General features: G+C 46.1%; 3 protein-coding genes across 3 annotated transcripts; 1 reads left to right on the top strand and 2 right to left on the bottom strand.

Annotated features, from left to right (window-relative positions):
- Positions 1-7: 7 nt before the first annotated feature.
- Positions 8-3,655, bottom strand: LOC6530135 (endoplasmic reticulum metallopeptidase 1). Its single transcript, XM_002091045.4, has 12 exons — positions 3,555-3,655; positions 2,982-3,498; positions 2,736-2,910; positions 2,594-2,678; positions 2,277-2,397; positions 2,064-2,218; positions 1,607-1,990; positions 1,367-1,547; positions 1,125-1,309; positions 926-1,069; positions 368-868; positions 8-303 (listed from the first exon to the last, which is right to left on the bottom strand). The coding sequence occupies exons 1-12, from the start codon at positions 3,573-3,575 to the stop codon at positions 136-138; spliced, it is 2,637 nt and encodes an 878-aa protein (XP_002091081.1). The 5' UTR covers positions 3,576-3,655; the 3' UTR covers positions 8-135.
- Positions 3,656-4,076: 421 nt separating this feature from the next.
- LOC6530136 lies at positions 4,077-10,471 on the bottom strand. Its single transcript, XM_002091046.3, has 2 exons — positions 6,906-10,471; positions 4,077-6,837 (listed from the first exon to the last, which is right to left on the bottom strand). The coding sequence occupies exons 1-2, from the start codon at positions 10,365-10,367 to the stop codon at positions 4,327-4,329; spliced, it is 5,973 nt and encodes a 1,990-aa protein (XP_002091082.2). The 5' UTR covers positions 10,368-10,471; the 3' UTR covers positions 4,077-4,326.
- A 424-nt stretch (positions 10,472-10,895) lies between these two features.
- LOC6530137 (fatty-acid amide hydrolase 2-A) lies at positions 10,896-15,887 on the top strand. Its single transcript, XM_002091047.4, has 5 exons — positions 10,896-10,992; positions 13,715-14,008; positions 14,067-14,286; positions 14,356-14,930; positions 14,992-15,887. The coding sequence occupies exons 2-5, from the start codon at positions 13,826-13,828 to the stop codon at positions 15,601-15,603; spliced, it is 1,590 nt and encodes a 529-aa protein (XP_002091083.1). The 5' UTR covers positions 10,896-10,992; positions 13,715-13,825; the 3' UTR covers positions 15,604-15,887.
- Positions 15,888-15,938: the final 51 nt, after the last annotated feature.

Genomic DNA, 15,938 nt, shown 5'->3' on the forward strand with positions numbered 1-15,938 from the left:
CCATGTGTAAGTTCTCTATGCGCAATTTGGGACTTGTGCGTTTAATTATAAGACTTAAATCTAGACTTTTAGAGCTAACAGAGGCGTTGTTTGGTGCAAACAAAAGGTAGCAAGATGTGCCATACGTTCACCAACTTAAAATATGTAACGTTCATACAACGTCGGCCATTCCATAACGTGAGCAAAGTCGGGGAAATCGGATATAAACTTCAGGCCAGCAGCGTCTCGATCAAAGTCGTAGCTAACAAAACTAGCAGCAAACCCCAGCTGGAAGGTTGGAGTGCTGAAGTCACCCGAGGATTTCTATGAAGAAGAGCGTTATTGCAACCAATTTACAAGTAGGTATCTAGGAGGTGGTGGAACTCACTGCAAAATCAATATGAAACTTTAAGGGAGAACTGTCCTTGCCATAGGCAAAGAATATTTGATATGGCGGTGAGTATGTGTGGGGTTCATCCAGCATGTTCCGAATGAAGGACCAATCCTCCACCTCAACCCCATCCAGAGGTTGAATATATAGGCTCATGTGCGGTGGCCCCGACATCTCGAACTCAAACCTGGCCACCTTTCCGGAGTCCAAGACAGCTTTGCTAAGCAGCTTGAGTGACGTCGCTCCTGGAATGGTCACCTCCTGCTCGCGAGGCAACCAATGGCTCTTGGTGCGAGTCTTGCACCAACGGTGATTGAAGCAGGGCACTCCACACATCAGATACTTATCGCACTCAGAGGAGGTGCTAGCCAAGCCAGTTAGATTGACCGAGGTGTTCTCCAGTGGATAATAGAGACGACGATCCTGGAAGTCGAAGTAGTAGCCAGAATCACTGAGACTCACGGAGCCATCGTACTCATAGAAAAGGCGCCGAACGTGCTGAAGAAATATGAGTGTTATTGGGAATGGACCTGGTGTGCATTGGAGCATACGTACCAGGAAGTGAATTCTCATCACGCTGGTTTTGGCCCGATATGGAAAGCCCACTTCCGAAACCGCTATCATGCTGAATATAAAGGTGACTACTCCCAATCCGAGCAGTGCCAACTTGGGCCAGCGGAATATATTTATCAGAGGAGCCTGAGTAACCATGAATTAGATGCATTCTTAGCTCATGACTAGCCCCATTTCTTACCACAAATCCCAGTGCAAAGAACGTTCCAACCGCGCAGATCACAGCGATCAGGAGATCGGGATTGGTGCCGTGCCCAAAGCGCCCCAGCATGGGAAAGAACACCATGAGGAAAGTGTAGAAGAGGTAGCAAAAGTACAGGAAGGGCACTAGTTGCAGGACCTGCACCATCAGCACCCAATAGTATCCTGCACGTAAATACTAGTTACCAATCTAAGTGGGGGAGTTGTTTCGCCAGGACTTACCTCGATCATGTAGAGTACTTAGAAGATTGATCAACAGAGCTCCTCCGTAAAACAGCAAGGACATCATGCACAGATAAGGAGTCCTCAGACTTATAGACGTGAGTATAATGGCAATTAAAGACAGAAGCACACAGTGCGCATGGAGGCTCATATGTATGTGGTTGGGGTGGCTGATCTCGTCCTGCAACGGATGTCATAAAAGGTAATATGTATTGGGTATGGCAAGTGGAGGCAACTCACATTCGGTTTTAGGGTATAGTAGAGAGTCAAGGGCAGAACCTGCCCAATAATTGCTGGAACGATGAACAGCCCAATCACCAGCCAATTGTTACTGAAGTATGTCATGGATCGGTCTCCGGCATCGAACATAACTGCCATCAGCAGAGGCAACCCAAGGCTGAGGAGCATTCCCAGCACATGAAGGCCCAGGATTATGGCGAACCACATGGACACTCGGCCAATAGAGGCATCCGACTCACGACCCATCCTCAAGAGGGAGCAGCCCACCAGAACCAAACTGACAACGGCAATGCAACAGTTGAGGACTATGCCAGTGGTTTCAGTGTAGTACACAAAAAATAATCCCAGATAATCGAAGAAAACGGCATGTCCTTCGCTGTGATCCTGGCAAATCAAAACGATTAGTATCAATAATTACAGATTTGCGTGGTATTTCCCAAAACCATAAATGACGCACCTCTGGGTTCCGCATTTCGGAAGCATTGGCAAAAGCCCGCACCAGAGATAAGGCATTCTCTCCAGAACTTTGTAGGGAATCAATAGGCACCGCCTGAGCATTATCAAATATTGTGTGGTATACATAGCCATTGCTGATTTGTGCCATGTCTAGGCCTTTAAGCAAAACGTGTTTAATGAGGAAAGCAGAAAGGCATTCGCGTGACCAACTCACCTGGCAGTTGTCCGTAGTCGCGAAAGATACGGAAATCCGTATCTGATGGTAAAATGCCAGACTGAAATATTTCCTCGGCCATTGTGGTGGCAAACGGATGTTTCGCATTCTGGTAATAGTACTATGGGGAGTAAATAAAATAAATATGCGTTTGTCCATAAATGCCGCTTTCTTCAAAGGCAATTTCATCCCGCCATCATCAATTGCCGTCATTAACCATTGGAAATTCGATAAACAAATATGATTTTGAATGTATATAAACTGATAACCGTGAGAATGGCAAAAAGCTTTCAAACCAGTTATGGGTGCATACATACTTTAATGAGCCAGGGATTATTCGGTCCGCTCTGGAACAACAGATCACGACCTCCGCTTCCGGCCACTTCCAGATTTATGAGAGCCCTGCAGAATTATCCTTGAAGTTATTTCCGCCAAATTTCAGGGTATTCAACCACTCACTTGCAGTTTCCCGCCCACTTATGAAGGGTAATGAAGCCGTGTGACGCCTCCAAAGGATTCTCCTCAGCTCCGTTAAACAGAAACACAATGGGATGTTCAAATGGCGTGTCCGATATGGCCACCTGGCGAAGAACTTCCAGCATGACCACAACCATAGTGCCATCATCGCCGGAACCTATAGGCAGCAGTAATTACTAATAATCGTTGATCCTTTTTTGAAGAAAACAGCAGGATGTGAGAGCTTACCAGGACTGCTGGGCTTGGAATCAAAGTGACTGTTGACCAGCAGGAAGGACGAACTATTGGAGCTCCTGCTACTAATCTTGACAGCCACATTCGTGACGCCCTGATACATATTCACCATCTGCCAATGCATGTAGGCGCCAGAAGGGTGTTGGACATCCAGCTCCAGCTCGTAGAGATCACTGCGCATTGCTGCCCGGATGTTCTCCACCTCCTCCTCGAGAAAGGCCACCGTTGTCACCTCATTCGCCACACTACCCACCACCTTGGGCCCGATCCTGTCGTACTTGTAGAGCAATCTCTGCGCCCTCTCCGCCACAAATTGGCCAGGCTTACTCGATTCATGCGATATTAGGACGCTGTCTGGCAGGCGATGGTATAAGGGATATACTACTGCGTAGAATAGGGCCACCCACAGGAGGAGAAAGGATGGTGTGTAGTACCAGGGCAATCTGTGCCTCTGCTTTTGCTGCGACAAAACATTGACCAGGGCCACGTCCGATTTACTATCCGCAGAGCCCTGAAAGGCGATAATTGCTTAATTGCCACGGATTGATTTCGTAAATCAAAATTTACATTCTTTTCCCTCGACTTCATGTCGACTATGTGTAGTTTCTGGTCGGTCGCGGAAGTTGAACAGTTCCTTTGGCCAGTCGGGACTGAACTGAAAGTGCCATTGACTTGGGGCAATGAAAGTTGAAGGTGGACGGATATTATCAGCAGTGATTCGCACTTTGAATCCCATAAAGATAAATCGGTTTATGCATGCAATACTCGTATAGCGTTCGATGCTAACGAGAATGTGAGTAACACCCCGGATACTTTCCAGTTGCTTCCCAGTTGGTTTTGCCAGTTTGGTATCTAAATGGCAAGATTTATGGACTACTATCTTTATATCACTTTAAACTATTTGAAAATTGTTTTTGGCACGCTTGCTTACCCAGTCACTGCCAGTCCCTCGAGCGGAAATCTAATCTTTATGTCCATATGAGGTTGCTGCACATATTCTCGTCTTGGGCTACTTCAGTACCACATCTTATTGAGACCACAAAATGGCTAACAAGCTCCATATTAGGGTAGTTCAATGAGTAATCAGAGTAATCAGTTATAGGTTGAGATGTTTATTTTTTTTTTTTTTTATTTAAGGACATGGTGCAAACTTAAAATTCTTATTCGCTTCTTACAACAAAATTAAGCGGTTGTACATTTCGACATAAAAAGTTACAATTCTCATTTCACAGTCTAGTTAAACGTCCATTACAAAAATTCATATTATAAAGAAAAAAAAAACAATTCTGTTATAGCTATCCTATCAATTTGTACTTGATCAGTATGAGTCCGTCCGCGATCATTGTCGCATCGACTCCATCAGCTTCTCCAGCAATTCGGCGAGATCTTTCGCATAGGGAATGCCTGTGTATTTATTCATTTTCTGCGAGTAAACCACCGACAACTCCACTCGGAGGCCAATCAGCAGTTTAAAGAGCTTGGTGCCGCGTAGCATACCCTTATATTTGGCACCAAAGCCGAAAAGTTTCCACAGCATGAGGACAGCTAGGCGGTGCTCTTCGAAGGAATTCAATTCTTTATCTTCCGAACTGGGTTCTTTTTGGACTTTCAGTTCCAAAATATCGCGAAGCAGGTTGATAAAGTCAGCAAGCTCCACGAGCTGGTTGCGATTGCCATTGAAGAAGCACATGTTGCGAAGTATACGAAGACACAGGATCCGCTTCTGGTTCAATGGCGGAGTACGCCGAACGGTGTTTATAAGGGATTGAAGATGGCAAGCTTTACCTCCCACGTCGTACCGGGAAAACACCTCCCAGAATCCGAGCCATGCAATCAATACAGGTGGTCGCACTTTGGTGCCATGCGTGCAGGATTGACTTGCAGGAAGGATTGTGTCAAACATATCCAGCAAATTCATTTTGGACAAACTCAGTCGACCCTCGGCGCAGGAACAGCAGTTTCCCATTACTCTCAAAGCGGGAACCATATTCAGACTCGGCTCTTTGTTTGGGTTCTCCTTCTTGGTGGTTTCGAAGTCAGCAACGCGAGCCATTAGATGTAGCAGGGATTGGGCATGTCCTGATTGCAGCAGCGAAATCTGTTTACACATTTCGAAGGAGTGTTCCGTAAGGAACATAATCAGCTGGACGGTAATCTTCTTCAAGTGCTGCGAGTGCGATAACCAAGGCCAAATGCGGATGATGATTCTGACCATTTTCGTGGCCATACTCGACTGGGTGATCACAGAATTCGGCGAACTATGCCAGTGGGATAACATGTTAATCAGTACCAAGAGATTACTTAGGATACTTTGCGCCTTGTGGGCACCCACTCGCTTCACATAGACGGCGGCGTTTCCAATTTTTTCGTCATTGAGAAAATTGTCCAGAATGTGCACCACGCGGTCCAGTAGCTTCAGTTGTCCGGATGCTTTCAAGGCCCAGGGTGAGACCTTGAGCAATCCACCAAGTGCTTCACAAACCTGCACCTGACCCACTACAGGGGTTTCCAAAAAGTTAAAGCTCTTGGATAGATAATACCGGTCAAAGAGTTGGTCCAAGCGATGGTAGATTAGGATAGCCGCATTGATGGTCTGGGACGCATGGTTTGGACTCTGCTTATCACCCTCCGAGTAGTTCGAGTCATTCTGCATGCATGGCGATTTAACTTGCTTCTTGTTGGAAACTAATTCGTGTTTGTTATTCATTCCAAAATCTTCCTTATCAGTAGGTAGATCGTTGTATGGCAACTCGTACTGCTCCAACTCTCTTAGCATGCTTTTATTATCCGCAGCTGTTTGCGCTTTGATGAACACAAGCGCTAGAGTCGAGAGTGTAAAGCGCTGAAATGACGAATCTATAAGTATCACATGCAGTCCAAACAAGAAGAAATCCATAAATAAGGATGGCTGATTCTTTATCTGGTCGATAAGAAATGAGTTCGAATTCGAGTCTGTACAGAATATCAGAAACATCTTAAATAGTGGAATCACCATATATTCAGGACATTCCAAATTCAGCACATCGTTTATCAGCGTTAGATAATTCTGCATGAACACGGAGTCCCGACAGATGGTTCTCTGAAGGAACTCAAAGTTATCACTGTAGAACATCGAGTACAACTCACAAATTTGTGATGCACACAGTTCCACAAGGGGTATCGAACAGGGGACCTGGGACTGGAGTGTTTTCATCACATCACTGAGACCAGTCATGAAGCTGTGCCCGCACAGCGTGGCACACCACTCAGGGTTAAGGGCCACCATCTTGGTGCATATGGCAACATAGCAGCTAATTACTTCACACGAATGCCGCTCTCCAACTGCCTCCTCGAACATCCAGGGAGTATCGTGAATTGCTTTAATCGAGTTGTAGGCGGTTTTCAGGAAGTCATGATTTCGCAACAACTCGAAGCTACTTTCAGCACCAATGATCGGCATCAGCATGACAAATACTCGTCCGGCCAATTCCCTGACTAGCATCTGTTCGTGGACATCCATCAACGTGGTTAAACAGCAAGCTGGCAGTCCGCCAGGAAGAAAGTCCAGGCGAGGCAGAATATTTACTATCTCTGAGCCACAGCTAGTAATCCAATTGGCCATCGACACCCAGGACAATGCACGCACTTCACTGTCGCCGTGCCCGCACAGTGTTAAGAAATAACGCACGACCTTATGCGAAGCTCCGACTTCGCTCGTTATACTGGCCTTGGTGGTGGCCTTGGGTTGCTGATATAGTAGATGCATCTGGAGCTGACAGATAATGTACAAGCAGTCCCGCTGCCACTCTGCCCCGGTTTGCGTTGAGGTCCGCAAATTGCTGGACAACTGGATGAAATGCTGAGAGTAGTTCTGCGGCCAAAAATTCAAAGTAAGATATCAATATTTAATGATGATGATGAAGAACTTCCAGTACTTACGGTCAATTGAAGATCACTAAGTTTCAGATCCCGCTCGCTTAGCAACCGCAGGATGCGAAGCATGCAGCGAACGTGCTGCAGTTGGCGCAATTCAAAGTGCGTCTTGGCCAAGGCACTCAGCTGCATAAAGAACTTGCCATGCCAGTTCATCGGGGCATCACTGAGCTCGTTGATGAGCAACTGCATCAGGCACTGGCTGATCAGGTACAGCTTATCAAGCGAGATGAGGCGATCGTGCAGGAGTAAGTGGAAGCTGTGATGATGATCAGTTTCAAGAGCGTAGTTTAGTCCTGCCATAACTTGCGGCTGGCAGAGGCGAATGCATGTTACGCACAGGTCCAGCAGCGACTTGTAAAGCTCGCCATCCGCTTCGTTGCCCGGCGCCACGCGGATGTACTTATGGATTACCTTCCACAAGTTCTCGGCCACCGCCTCACTTATTGAGTTTCGCAGAACCACGAGAAATAGCTGAATAAGAGTCACGATTTGTTGCAGATCCTCGTGATTGCTGCAGTTCTCGGCTACTACAAGCTGGTAACCCAGCTGCTCGTCCAAGTCAGAGGCTCTTACTAATGCCAAGTCAGGCATTTTTATCTTAAGGGACTCCCTGATGTCCACAGCTTGCACAGACGATAAAGTAATTCTGGATGGGCCCTGGCAAACGCGATAGGCCGTATACAATCGCCAATGCTGTGCAGCTCTCACCTTGTCTCCCCCGAAATGGGTGTCCTCCAGCTTTTGCTGCAAGGCCAATCCTTCGGTAGCAGCAGTGGGTACGACTTTGGCTTCCACTTCATAGGTGACAGGCAAAATCATTGGGCCAAAATCCACATCCAACACCAGTTTGTCCTCAGTGGAGGTGATAAAATTGTGGAATAGCATTTGGAACAGGCATAGACTGACATCCTGGCGCAACTGTGCCTCATAGGGGAGCGTGAATAAGGCCCTAAGCAGGCACATGTATACTTCAAAGGTGTTCGCAACTTTTTTTCGGAATCCGGCGTCATAGAACAGAAGCTTCATCAGGATACTTACGGTGGGCAGCAGAATGTCTGTAGGATTACTATCGCTGTCTTTCTTCAGAGCGTTGTGCAGCGTCTCCAAAATGAGTCCATATCCATCATCCTTTGTCGAAAAGTCTTCACAAGCTCTCCAGTTTTGGAGCAAGACATTCAATTGAGTCATCGTTGACTTTCGGATATTTGGCTTTATGTCCTTGGCCTGGAGCAATCGGATCAGGGCATCCAAGCTGCGCTGACCTTGAAACTGTTCATCAGAGCATTCGATGAAAATGCTTTTATAACTGACTGGCGGCTGAATCAGGCAGAGATCGTTGGCAAGCTGCTCAATCGGAACGTCGTTTGCGGTGGGCTTATATCTGTTCGCGTTGTCCTGACATTGCATCACGTAAGCGATACTAGTGGTGGCCTCGCTCCTAATCTTGATAATCGGGTGGAACATGAAGAAAACGTACCCGCGCAGCATCAATGGTGGATCCAAACGACTGGTGTCTGGCTCGAACAAATACCATAATACGTTGTGCAATGGCTTGTTGGTAACCGACCTGCAGATCAGCAAGGGCAGCACGGGGAGAACCAGCTGGAAAGCGGTGATGAAGTCCTGCGCAGGTAGCATAGAGATTACCTTGATAATCATTATGGGAAAGTCGATGCACCACTGCTGCATGTGTTCCGATGCCTCTGTCTCCCAACTCTGAAGTATCACCCTGCGTAACATCTGGTCGTTTACTGGCACGCCTAAGATGTGCTGACGGACCAGATCCGCACTGTTGCACCCCGTCACATAGTCTGTCTTGTTCATAAGAGATTGAAAGTGGGCCACGTTGGATCGTAGCATTAAATGGTATACCAATGTACGAAGCTTGTAATCAGGTAAATCAATGAGGGTGTAAAGCAGCACCTCCGCATCATTTCTTAGCTTCGTATTGTCCGCGTAAAAGGAAGTGCACTCTACGATAGCGTTGAAGAGCTGCTTTATTAATGTCTCACTGCCCAGTTGGACGATTACAAGGCACACCTGTCTGTGCTTCTGGATTAGCAGCGATCCAGTCACTTTCGTATTTTGGTTTAGTTGGTTGAGGGCTACGCTATAAGCCCGCTTCAGCTTGATCAACTGCTGCTCGTCTGCTGATGGTTCAGAAGACAAAGACGAAATCAGACTGCTTAGCGACTTCATGCGCTCGGGCATGCAAGACAGGTAAGCGCTGTCCAAAACAATAGGTTGGATCAGCGATTTGGCGTAGCGTCGGTCCAGGTTTGCGTCATAAGTAATATTTAAGGCCATCGTATCGTGTAGCAGGCCGTTAAAGATCAGCGATTGCAGGCGGGGAATCCTCAGCGAGTTCAGCAGCTGGGTCATGTTGCTGCCTTCTACACTGTTACAGTACGCCAGCAGCTTCTTAACGATGTCCGCGATCCGCGCAGTGCCCACGGAAGAAACTTTTGAGCTGAGAACATCATAGGTCCGGACAACTTCCACAGTCAGCTCCATAATGTGCCAGTTGTCGCTTGTGCAGCTGAGCAGTATCGGACTAATCAGAGTGGTGCAATTGTCTAGCAGTATTTCCAAGGCGCTTCCTACCTTCAGTTGCTTAGGGCGTGTAGGAGGATCGAAGCTGGCCGCGTAGCTTAGAGTATTTCGGCGCAGCAAGATGCGTTGCTGCAGCTGTCTCAACCAGGCAATTAGTGCCCGGTTCACCTGTAGCAAGCAGCCGTCTTTTCTCATTTGCAACTGAACCAGGTGCAAGAATATGAACGGTGACTGCAGAAAGTACTCAACTGGGTAGTCGCCCATCCGGATGATCAGATGGGTGAGCTGCACGTGCAGCTCGAGAGCATTGGTGACGCCATTTCGTGGCAAATCGATCATGCTCTTCATGGTGGCCACATCGTCCGGGCCCGGACGCGACCAGGCGGGCTCGTAATCTTCTGGCTTCAGGTTGGCGTACATCTGGTTCGAGCTGATGGCTGCCGAATCAGTTTCCTGACTGGTGATGTTAATGGAACTAAGGCTGGAGGCGCTCGGCGTCACCAGGTCTATTTTGTACTTCTCGAGGAGCAGCAGGCTCAGATCGTCCAGCAATTCGCAAATCCGCTTGGACTCCAGATTGCGTAGCACGCGGCGCACCTTCTCCAACTCGGTCTTGAGACGTTCGTAGGGAATCTTGCGAATCACCGCCGGGGCGTACTCGGATCGGAGCAGTTCCATAATCATGGCCAGCACACGATCGGGGACCAGTGGAGGTGTGTACCCGAACCAGCGGATGAGCTGTTTCAGCAGCAGCACCGGCTTGAACTGGATGGGTTCGCCCAGTTGCAGGCACCGGATGAACCTAGTCTCAATCTGGTCGAGCGCGCGCAGACGAATCTCCTCCGAATCGCTAGTCAGCTTGGTCAGCTGCGCCTCCGCCAGCTGGAGGGCCAGACTCTGTTTGATGCTCATTTCCTTAGACTAATACTACCCGACTTTTAGTTCTTTTTCACTTCTCTTTCAGGCAGCAAATGTTTTAGGATGTCATTTTTAAAAGCGTCAAACTCGAATTTTGGCTGGCGTTGCCAAACTTCTTCAGTGTCGGTTTACTAAAAAAGGCTCTAAAAATACTAAACCTATTTAAATGGTATTTCTCCACCTGGCGGCGCATCTGCATCAAATATTCCTCATAAATCTTTGATTCCGCTTAAAGAATTACATATGTTTGAAGAAGAATGATTATAGTCCAGGCTAAAACAATTTAATAAATATTTAACAATAATAATAAATAATTTAATAAAACGCGCTGTCTTCTTGAACCTTATTTTGTATATGTTGTAATTCACGTACTTATATTTAAGTTAATACATGTTATTTATGTTTCTTAATTATGTGCTAGTTTTGTATTGATATTATTATTTAGTCTCTTCTTTAATAAAAGCAAATTAACAAATTAGTAGTAATAATGCCATATTTGTTATCGATAATTCGGTCGCAGCCGATTCAGTTTTTTCCCAGAATTGCCAGCACGGTCACACTAGACCAGTAGGTTTAAAAAAATCGCCCATCTGATCGGACCTGAAGTTGTGCTTAGCGGGTAAATAATAGTGTTTGTTTGGCACTGCGTTGGAGAACTAGACTCTTCTGTGTGTGTATATCTGCTTATCTCGCGCTTTATATCCCTTTGTTTACGTGCCGCTCCAAAGTGTGTGTGCGATTGTAAATACACCCTAACCGGTTATTTCGTTATATGCAATTTAAACTTTGATAATGTGCGAGTCTATACTATCCTTATCCTTAAAAAACTTAAAAACATAAAGGCTCTCTCATGACGTCATCGGTTGTATTGCTTCTTGTTCTGTTAGGCTTCTTTCCTTTTCAAGAAAACAAACTTTACTCACACATACTTGTGCACATTGTACACACATAGTGGCAAATGACACTTGATGAATTTGTGTTGCAAACAGAGCATATGCTGGAAATGAAAATGGAAATAGCGAAATGATGTCACTGGCGCACGCCCGGGGAATTCCCTCGCCCCTTTACCTCCCCCGCCTTCAAGTCGTTTCGCCGGTCGCAACCTTCGCTTTTCCACCTTTTGCGTACACATGCAAACATATTTACGAGTATGTGTGTGTATCACACCATCCAGTTGGAAATCAATGGCCCGCCGAGTCTTTTCTAATTAGAAATGTCATGCAACTGGGATTGACATTCCAATTGGACATTGCTCTGAGAAGCGAGTCATTTGAAATTGAATTTTTGGCTACTGAGCCAAAATCGAGCTAAGCAACAAGTACACTATTATTTATGGCTAATCTTATCGAATTGCCCACTTAAAGGCCCGATTAGGGGTTCATTATCGTCCCGCATCTCCACCCGTTGAACTTCGACCGACTGAAGCGAAGCAGATTTATATTGCAGCAGGAAAATCTTTTCCATTTGATTTCTTGCGATCAATCAGTTGCAAACTTTTAATGGCTTATAAAAGCAATATATCCTATATCCTATTAATTAATACATTTACAATAGCTTTGAAGACAATTCAAGAAATATCTCTAAATATCAAGAGGGAATTCAAGTGAATGAAACACCTTAAAGAATTTATGTAATGAATTTAAACTAAAATTAAGTTTTTCTTTGTTATCTATCAAACTCTGCTCTGCTGATCTTTTATTGCATTTCTGGCCAAAAAACCAATTTAAATCCAATTTAAAACATTTATTAAACAGAGCACTTTGAACTTCATATAGCATGCTGTAAGCAATTTTATCCATTTATTCGTTTGTTATTCAAATTCACGGGCGTCACAGACAAATTGGCACCCTCCCCTCGAATACTCACCTCACCAGCAATTTGAAAGTGCGAACTTGATTACAATGCACTCCCTGCATTCGAGTGTCTGGCAGTTCAATTAGCAAACTCCAAATAGAATGATCAAACCCAACAACATATTGTTATTATTGTTATGTAGATAAGCGCTAAGCAATACGCAGTGGGAACTTTGAGTTCACCAATCTTTCACGAAGCTCTATTCGGATTGCGCAAATTATATAGTTTAATGGTTGCTTTTTTTGTGGCAAACGAGCAACTGGCATAAACAAACAGCTGCGACCTGTGACTCACTTTGCTTATCAGTTAGTTTGCGAGTACTGGTGTGGATATACATGTAGTTAACGACCTGGCTGTTCAGTGAGCTGGTGGGGATCGGCTTTTGGGCTATTCACTCTCCATGGTCTGCTGGAGGCTCTTTGTGCCATTATCTGTTCGTGGTTAAGCAGCGAATTAGCTGTCTGAGGCACACTCCTGATAAGATAGTGAAGTAAATCCCGATTCTGGCCGAGCATATGGCCCTTGAACATTATACTGACCCGATTCCAGCTCTCTATATAAACCATATATCTGAATGTATTCGGTACCTTAAAAGTTTCCATTGTTCGTTGCCGTAAACAGCGAATTGTTTACGGCTCGAACAGTAGAGTCGTTTATTTAAACAACCTTTTCCAGAACAGCGAAGTATTAGATTTTCCTCGCCATGGAGCACCACACGTTTTCCCCAATACATATTAAGTCGTTATTTGCCGACATTTAGCGAACTTTCAAGTGCATTTGTTTGTTCTGATCCAATAGAAATGATTGCGGCTTCCTACTCATATGTATGCACTTTGGAACAAAGTTCTCGGGTTTGAATATTCCAAATTTCTGCGCTGCTTTTATGATTTCGTCCATCCATCCATGAGTCAGACCCAGGTGTGGACTCGGCCTATCTGGAAATGGGACACCCCAGTTAATTGCCGGGCTATTAAATGATGTGTCGGCACAGACGCAAATAAATCGATTGCCCTCAGACGTGTAAAAAGCACTACAACTAGAAGTTTTTATTTTAATAATCCCAAAATCAATTATTATTGTAGATAAATAATTCTAAATCATGGGAGTTGGCAGTTTGACTACTCGCAATAGTGATGATTTTAAACTCACATAAAAATAGAACTTTTCCATTCTGGTTCATGGATCTATTGCAAAGGTTGCGTAAAACTCATTATATCCATAAAGGTAATTGCAGCTTAAATTACTGAATTGCCAAGCATAAATCCGGAACGTGGTATTTTGACCCACTTCTATATTTCAACCGATTTGTGAGTGTTTTTTCCTATTGCTCGATAATGCTTTATAAAAGTGCACAAAAGATCTCTGATAAACCGGTTTAAATTTACTTAGTGCCTCCCTGAGTTTTATTTAAGCATATTTATTTAAGCATATTTAACATGAATTTTGAATGCATGAATGCCATTTTTGTTCTCGTTTCAACATTCCAGAGCAGTAACACATGGGCCAGAGCAAAGTGCACGCCTACCAACACCCGCAGATCCAACTCTGATTCCAAGTAGTTGAGCTTCTTCAGGCGAACATTCCTTAGAACACGCGAAATGGCCCAAAGTGCATCAGTTGGCCAGGCCATTGGTGGCTACATTTTCGCCATTCTGCAGACCTGCATTCGATTCGTTTTCCGACTGATTTATGGCCAAAAGGGCGAGAGTGTTCCTCCGATCACAGATGCCATTCTGCTGGAGCCGGCCACATCGTTGGCGAGGAAAATCCGCAGCCAGGAGGTGAGTGCATGTAGTAGTTGGTTCTATAAAACACCTAACACAATCTCATTGTGAGCAGCTAAGCAGCGTTCAGGTCCTGGAGTCCTTCATTCGACGCATCAAGGAGGTGAACCCCATTCTAAATTGTGTCGTGGATGAGCGCTACGACCAAGCTCTCAAAGAAGCAGCCGAAGCTGATGCCCTGGTCAAGTCTGGCCAATACAACGCAGAGGAGCTGGAAAAGCAGAAACCCTTCCTGGGCGTGCCCATCACCACCAAGGATTGCATATCCGTTAAGGGTGCGTAACTCTCATGAGCTTTTTGTAATCAGTACCATTACTATTAATCACCCATATATTTGAAATCAGGCATGCTTCACACAGCTGGACTTTTTGAACGTCGAGATGTACGAGCTGCGCGGGATGCGGACGCCATGGCCTTGATGCGCAAGGCAGGGGCCATTCCCATCGCCCTCACAAATGTTTCCGAGGTGTGCATGTGGTGGGAAAGCAACAATACGGTGCACGGCAGGACAAGGAATGCCTACGATACGAACCGCATTGTGGGCGGGTCCAGCGGTGGAGAGGGCTGTATACAGTCGGCGGCTGCCTCTGCCTGTGGCTTAGGCTCTGACATTGGCGGCTCCATTCGCATGCCAGCCTTTTTCAATGGCATCTTTGGCCACAAGCCCAGCAAGCTGGTCGTCTCCAATGTGGGCCAGTTCCCAGCGCCATTCAGTGCAGAGCAGAACTCCTTCCTCGGCCTGGGACCTATGTCACGATTTGCCGAGGACTTACGACCCATGCTAAAGATTATGGCGGGCGAGAAGGCTGCCCTGCTTAATCTGGACGAGAATGTGGACCTAACCAAAATGAAGTTCTTTTACCAGGAGTCCGATGGCGGCGGTCGCTTGGTTTCCGCCGTTGATCCTGACTTGAGAGAGGTAAAGTTTCGCTAGTTTCGGTGCTATTCAGATTCTATCATTTAACTTCTTTTTGATATAGGCCATGAACCGCGTGGCGCAGCATTTGAGGGAAAAGTTCGGCAATCAAAAAGTAGAGCGTATCCAGCTGCCCCACTTCCGTCAGTCGGCGGCTATCTGGTTCGCTAACATGCGCGACGACAGTGGCCATGGATTCGCGTACCAGCTGGGTAACCTGAATCATGACATCAACACGTACCTGGAGCTCTTCAAATGGTTCTTCGGTGCTTCCAAGCACACGTTCATTGGCCTGTCAACCGCAATCATGGATAGTGCGCAGTGCAAGCATGGATCTCCAAAGTACGATCACCTGGTGCGCAAGCGAAATGAGCTGAGGGCAGAGCTGCAAAGCCTGCTGGGCGATAACGGAGTCCTCATCTACCCTACGCATCCCACGGTGGCTCCATATCACAATGAGCCCATCACACGACCTATTAACTTTGCCTACACTGGTATTGTCAATGTGCTGGGCTTCCCGGCCACCGCTGTGCCCCTGGGCAAACTGGGCAGCGAGGGTCTGCCGCTGGGCGTCCAGATCATCGCCAACTTCAACCAGGATCGACTTTGTTTGGCCGTTGCCGAGGAATTGGAGCGTGCCTTTGGTGGATGGGCCAAGCCCGAAGTTCGGCTCTAGGACAAGTCTCAACTTTTTGCATACCTGAAAGTATGCAGCTTAGCTAGCTTTTAGATAGTAGTGGTCAGGTGAACCTCCTAGACTTTCCACCCTGTACTAACTCCCCACCCACCCGAGCATTCGCCTGGCGATGAAAGGTATTCCTTGTGTACTCCAGTGCCTCATTGTAATATCAATTTTCGATGTGGATTTATCTATTTTGTATGTTTTTAAACGTAATCTAATCAAAGATCCGTGCGGATCCGTTCCCGTTTTTGCATTTATAATAAATAATTGCAACTGAAGCTACTTTCTTGTTTTACAATCGTTGATTTCACGGGCGACAGGCGCCCCTT

This window comes from Drosophila yakuba, chromosome 2R (assembly GCF_016746365.2).
Source record: "Drosophila yakuba strain Tai18E2 chromosome 2R, Prin_Dyak_Tai18E2_2.1, whole genome shotgun sequence".
In the NCBI taxonomy this organism is placed as follows: domain Eukaryota; kingdom Metazoa; phylum Arthropoda; class Insecta; order Diptera; family Drosophilidae; genus Drosophila; species Drosophila yakuba.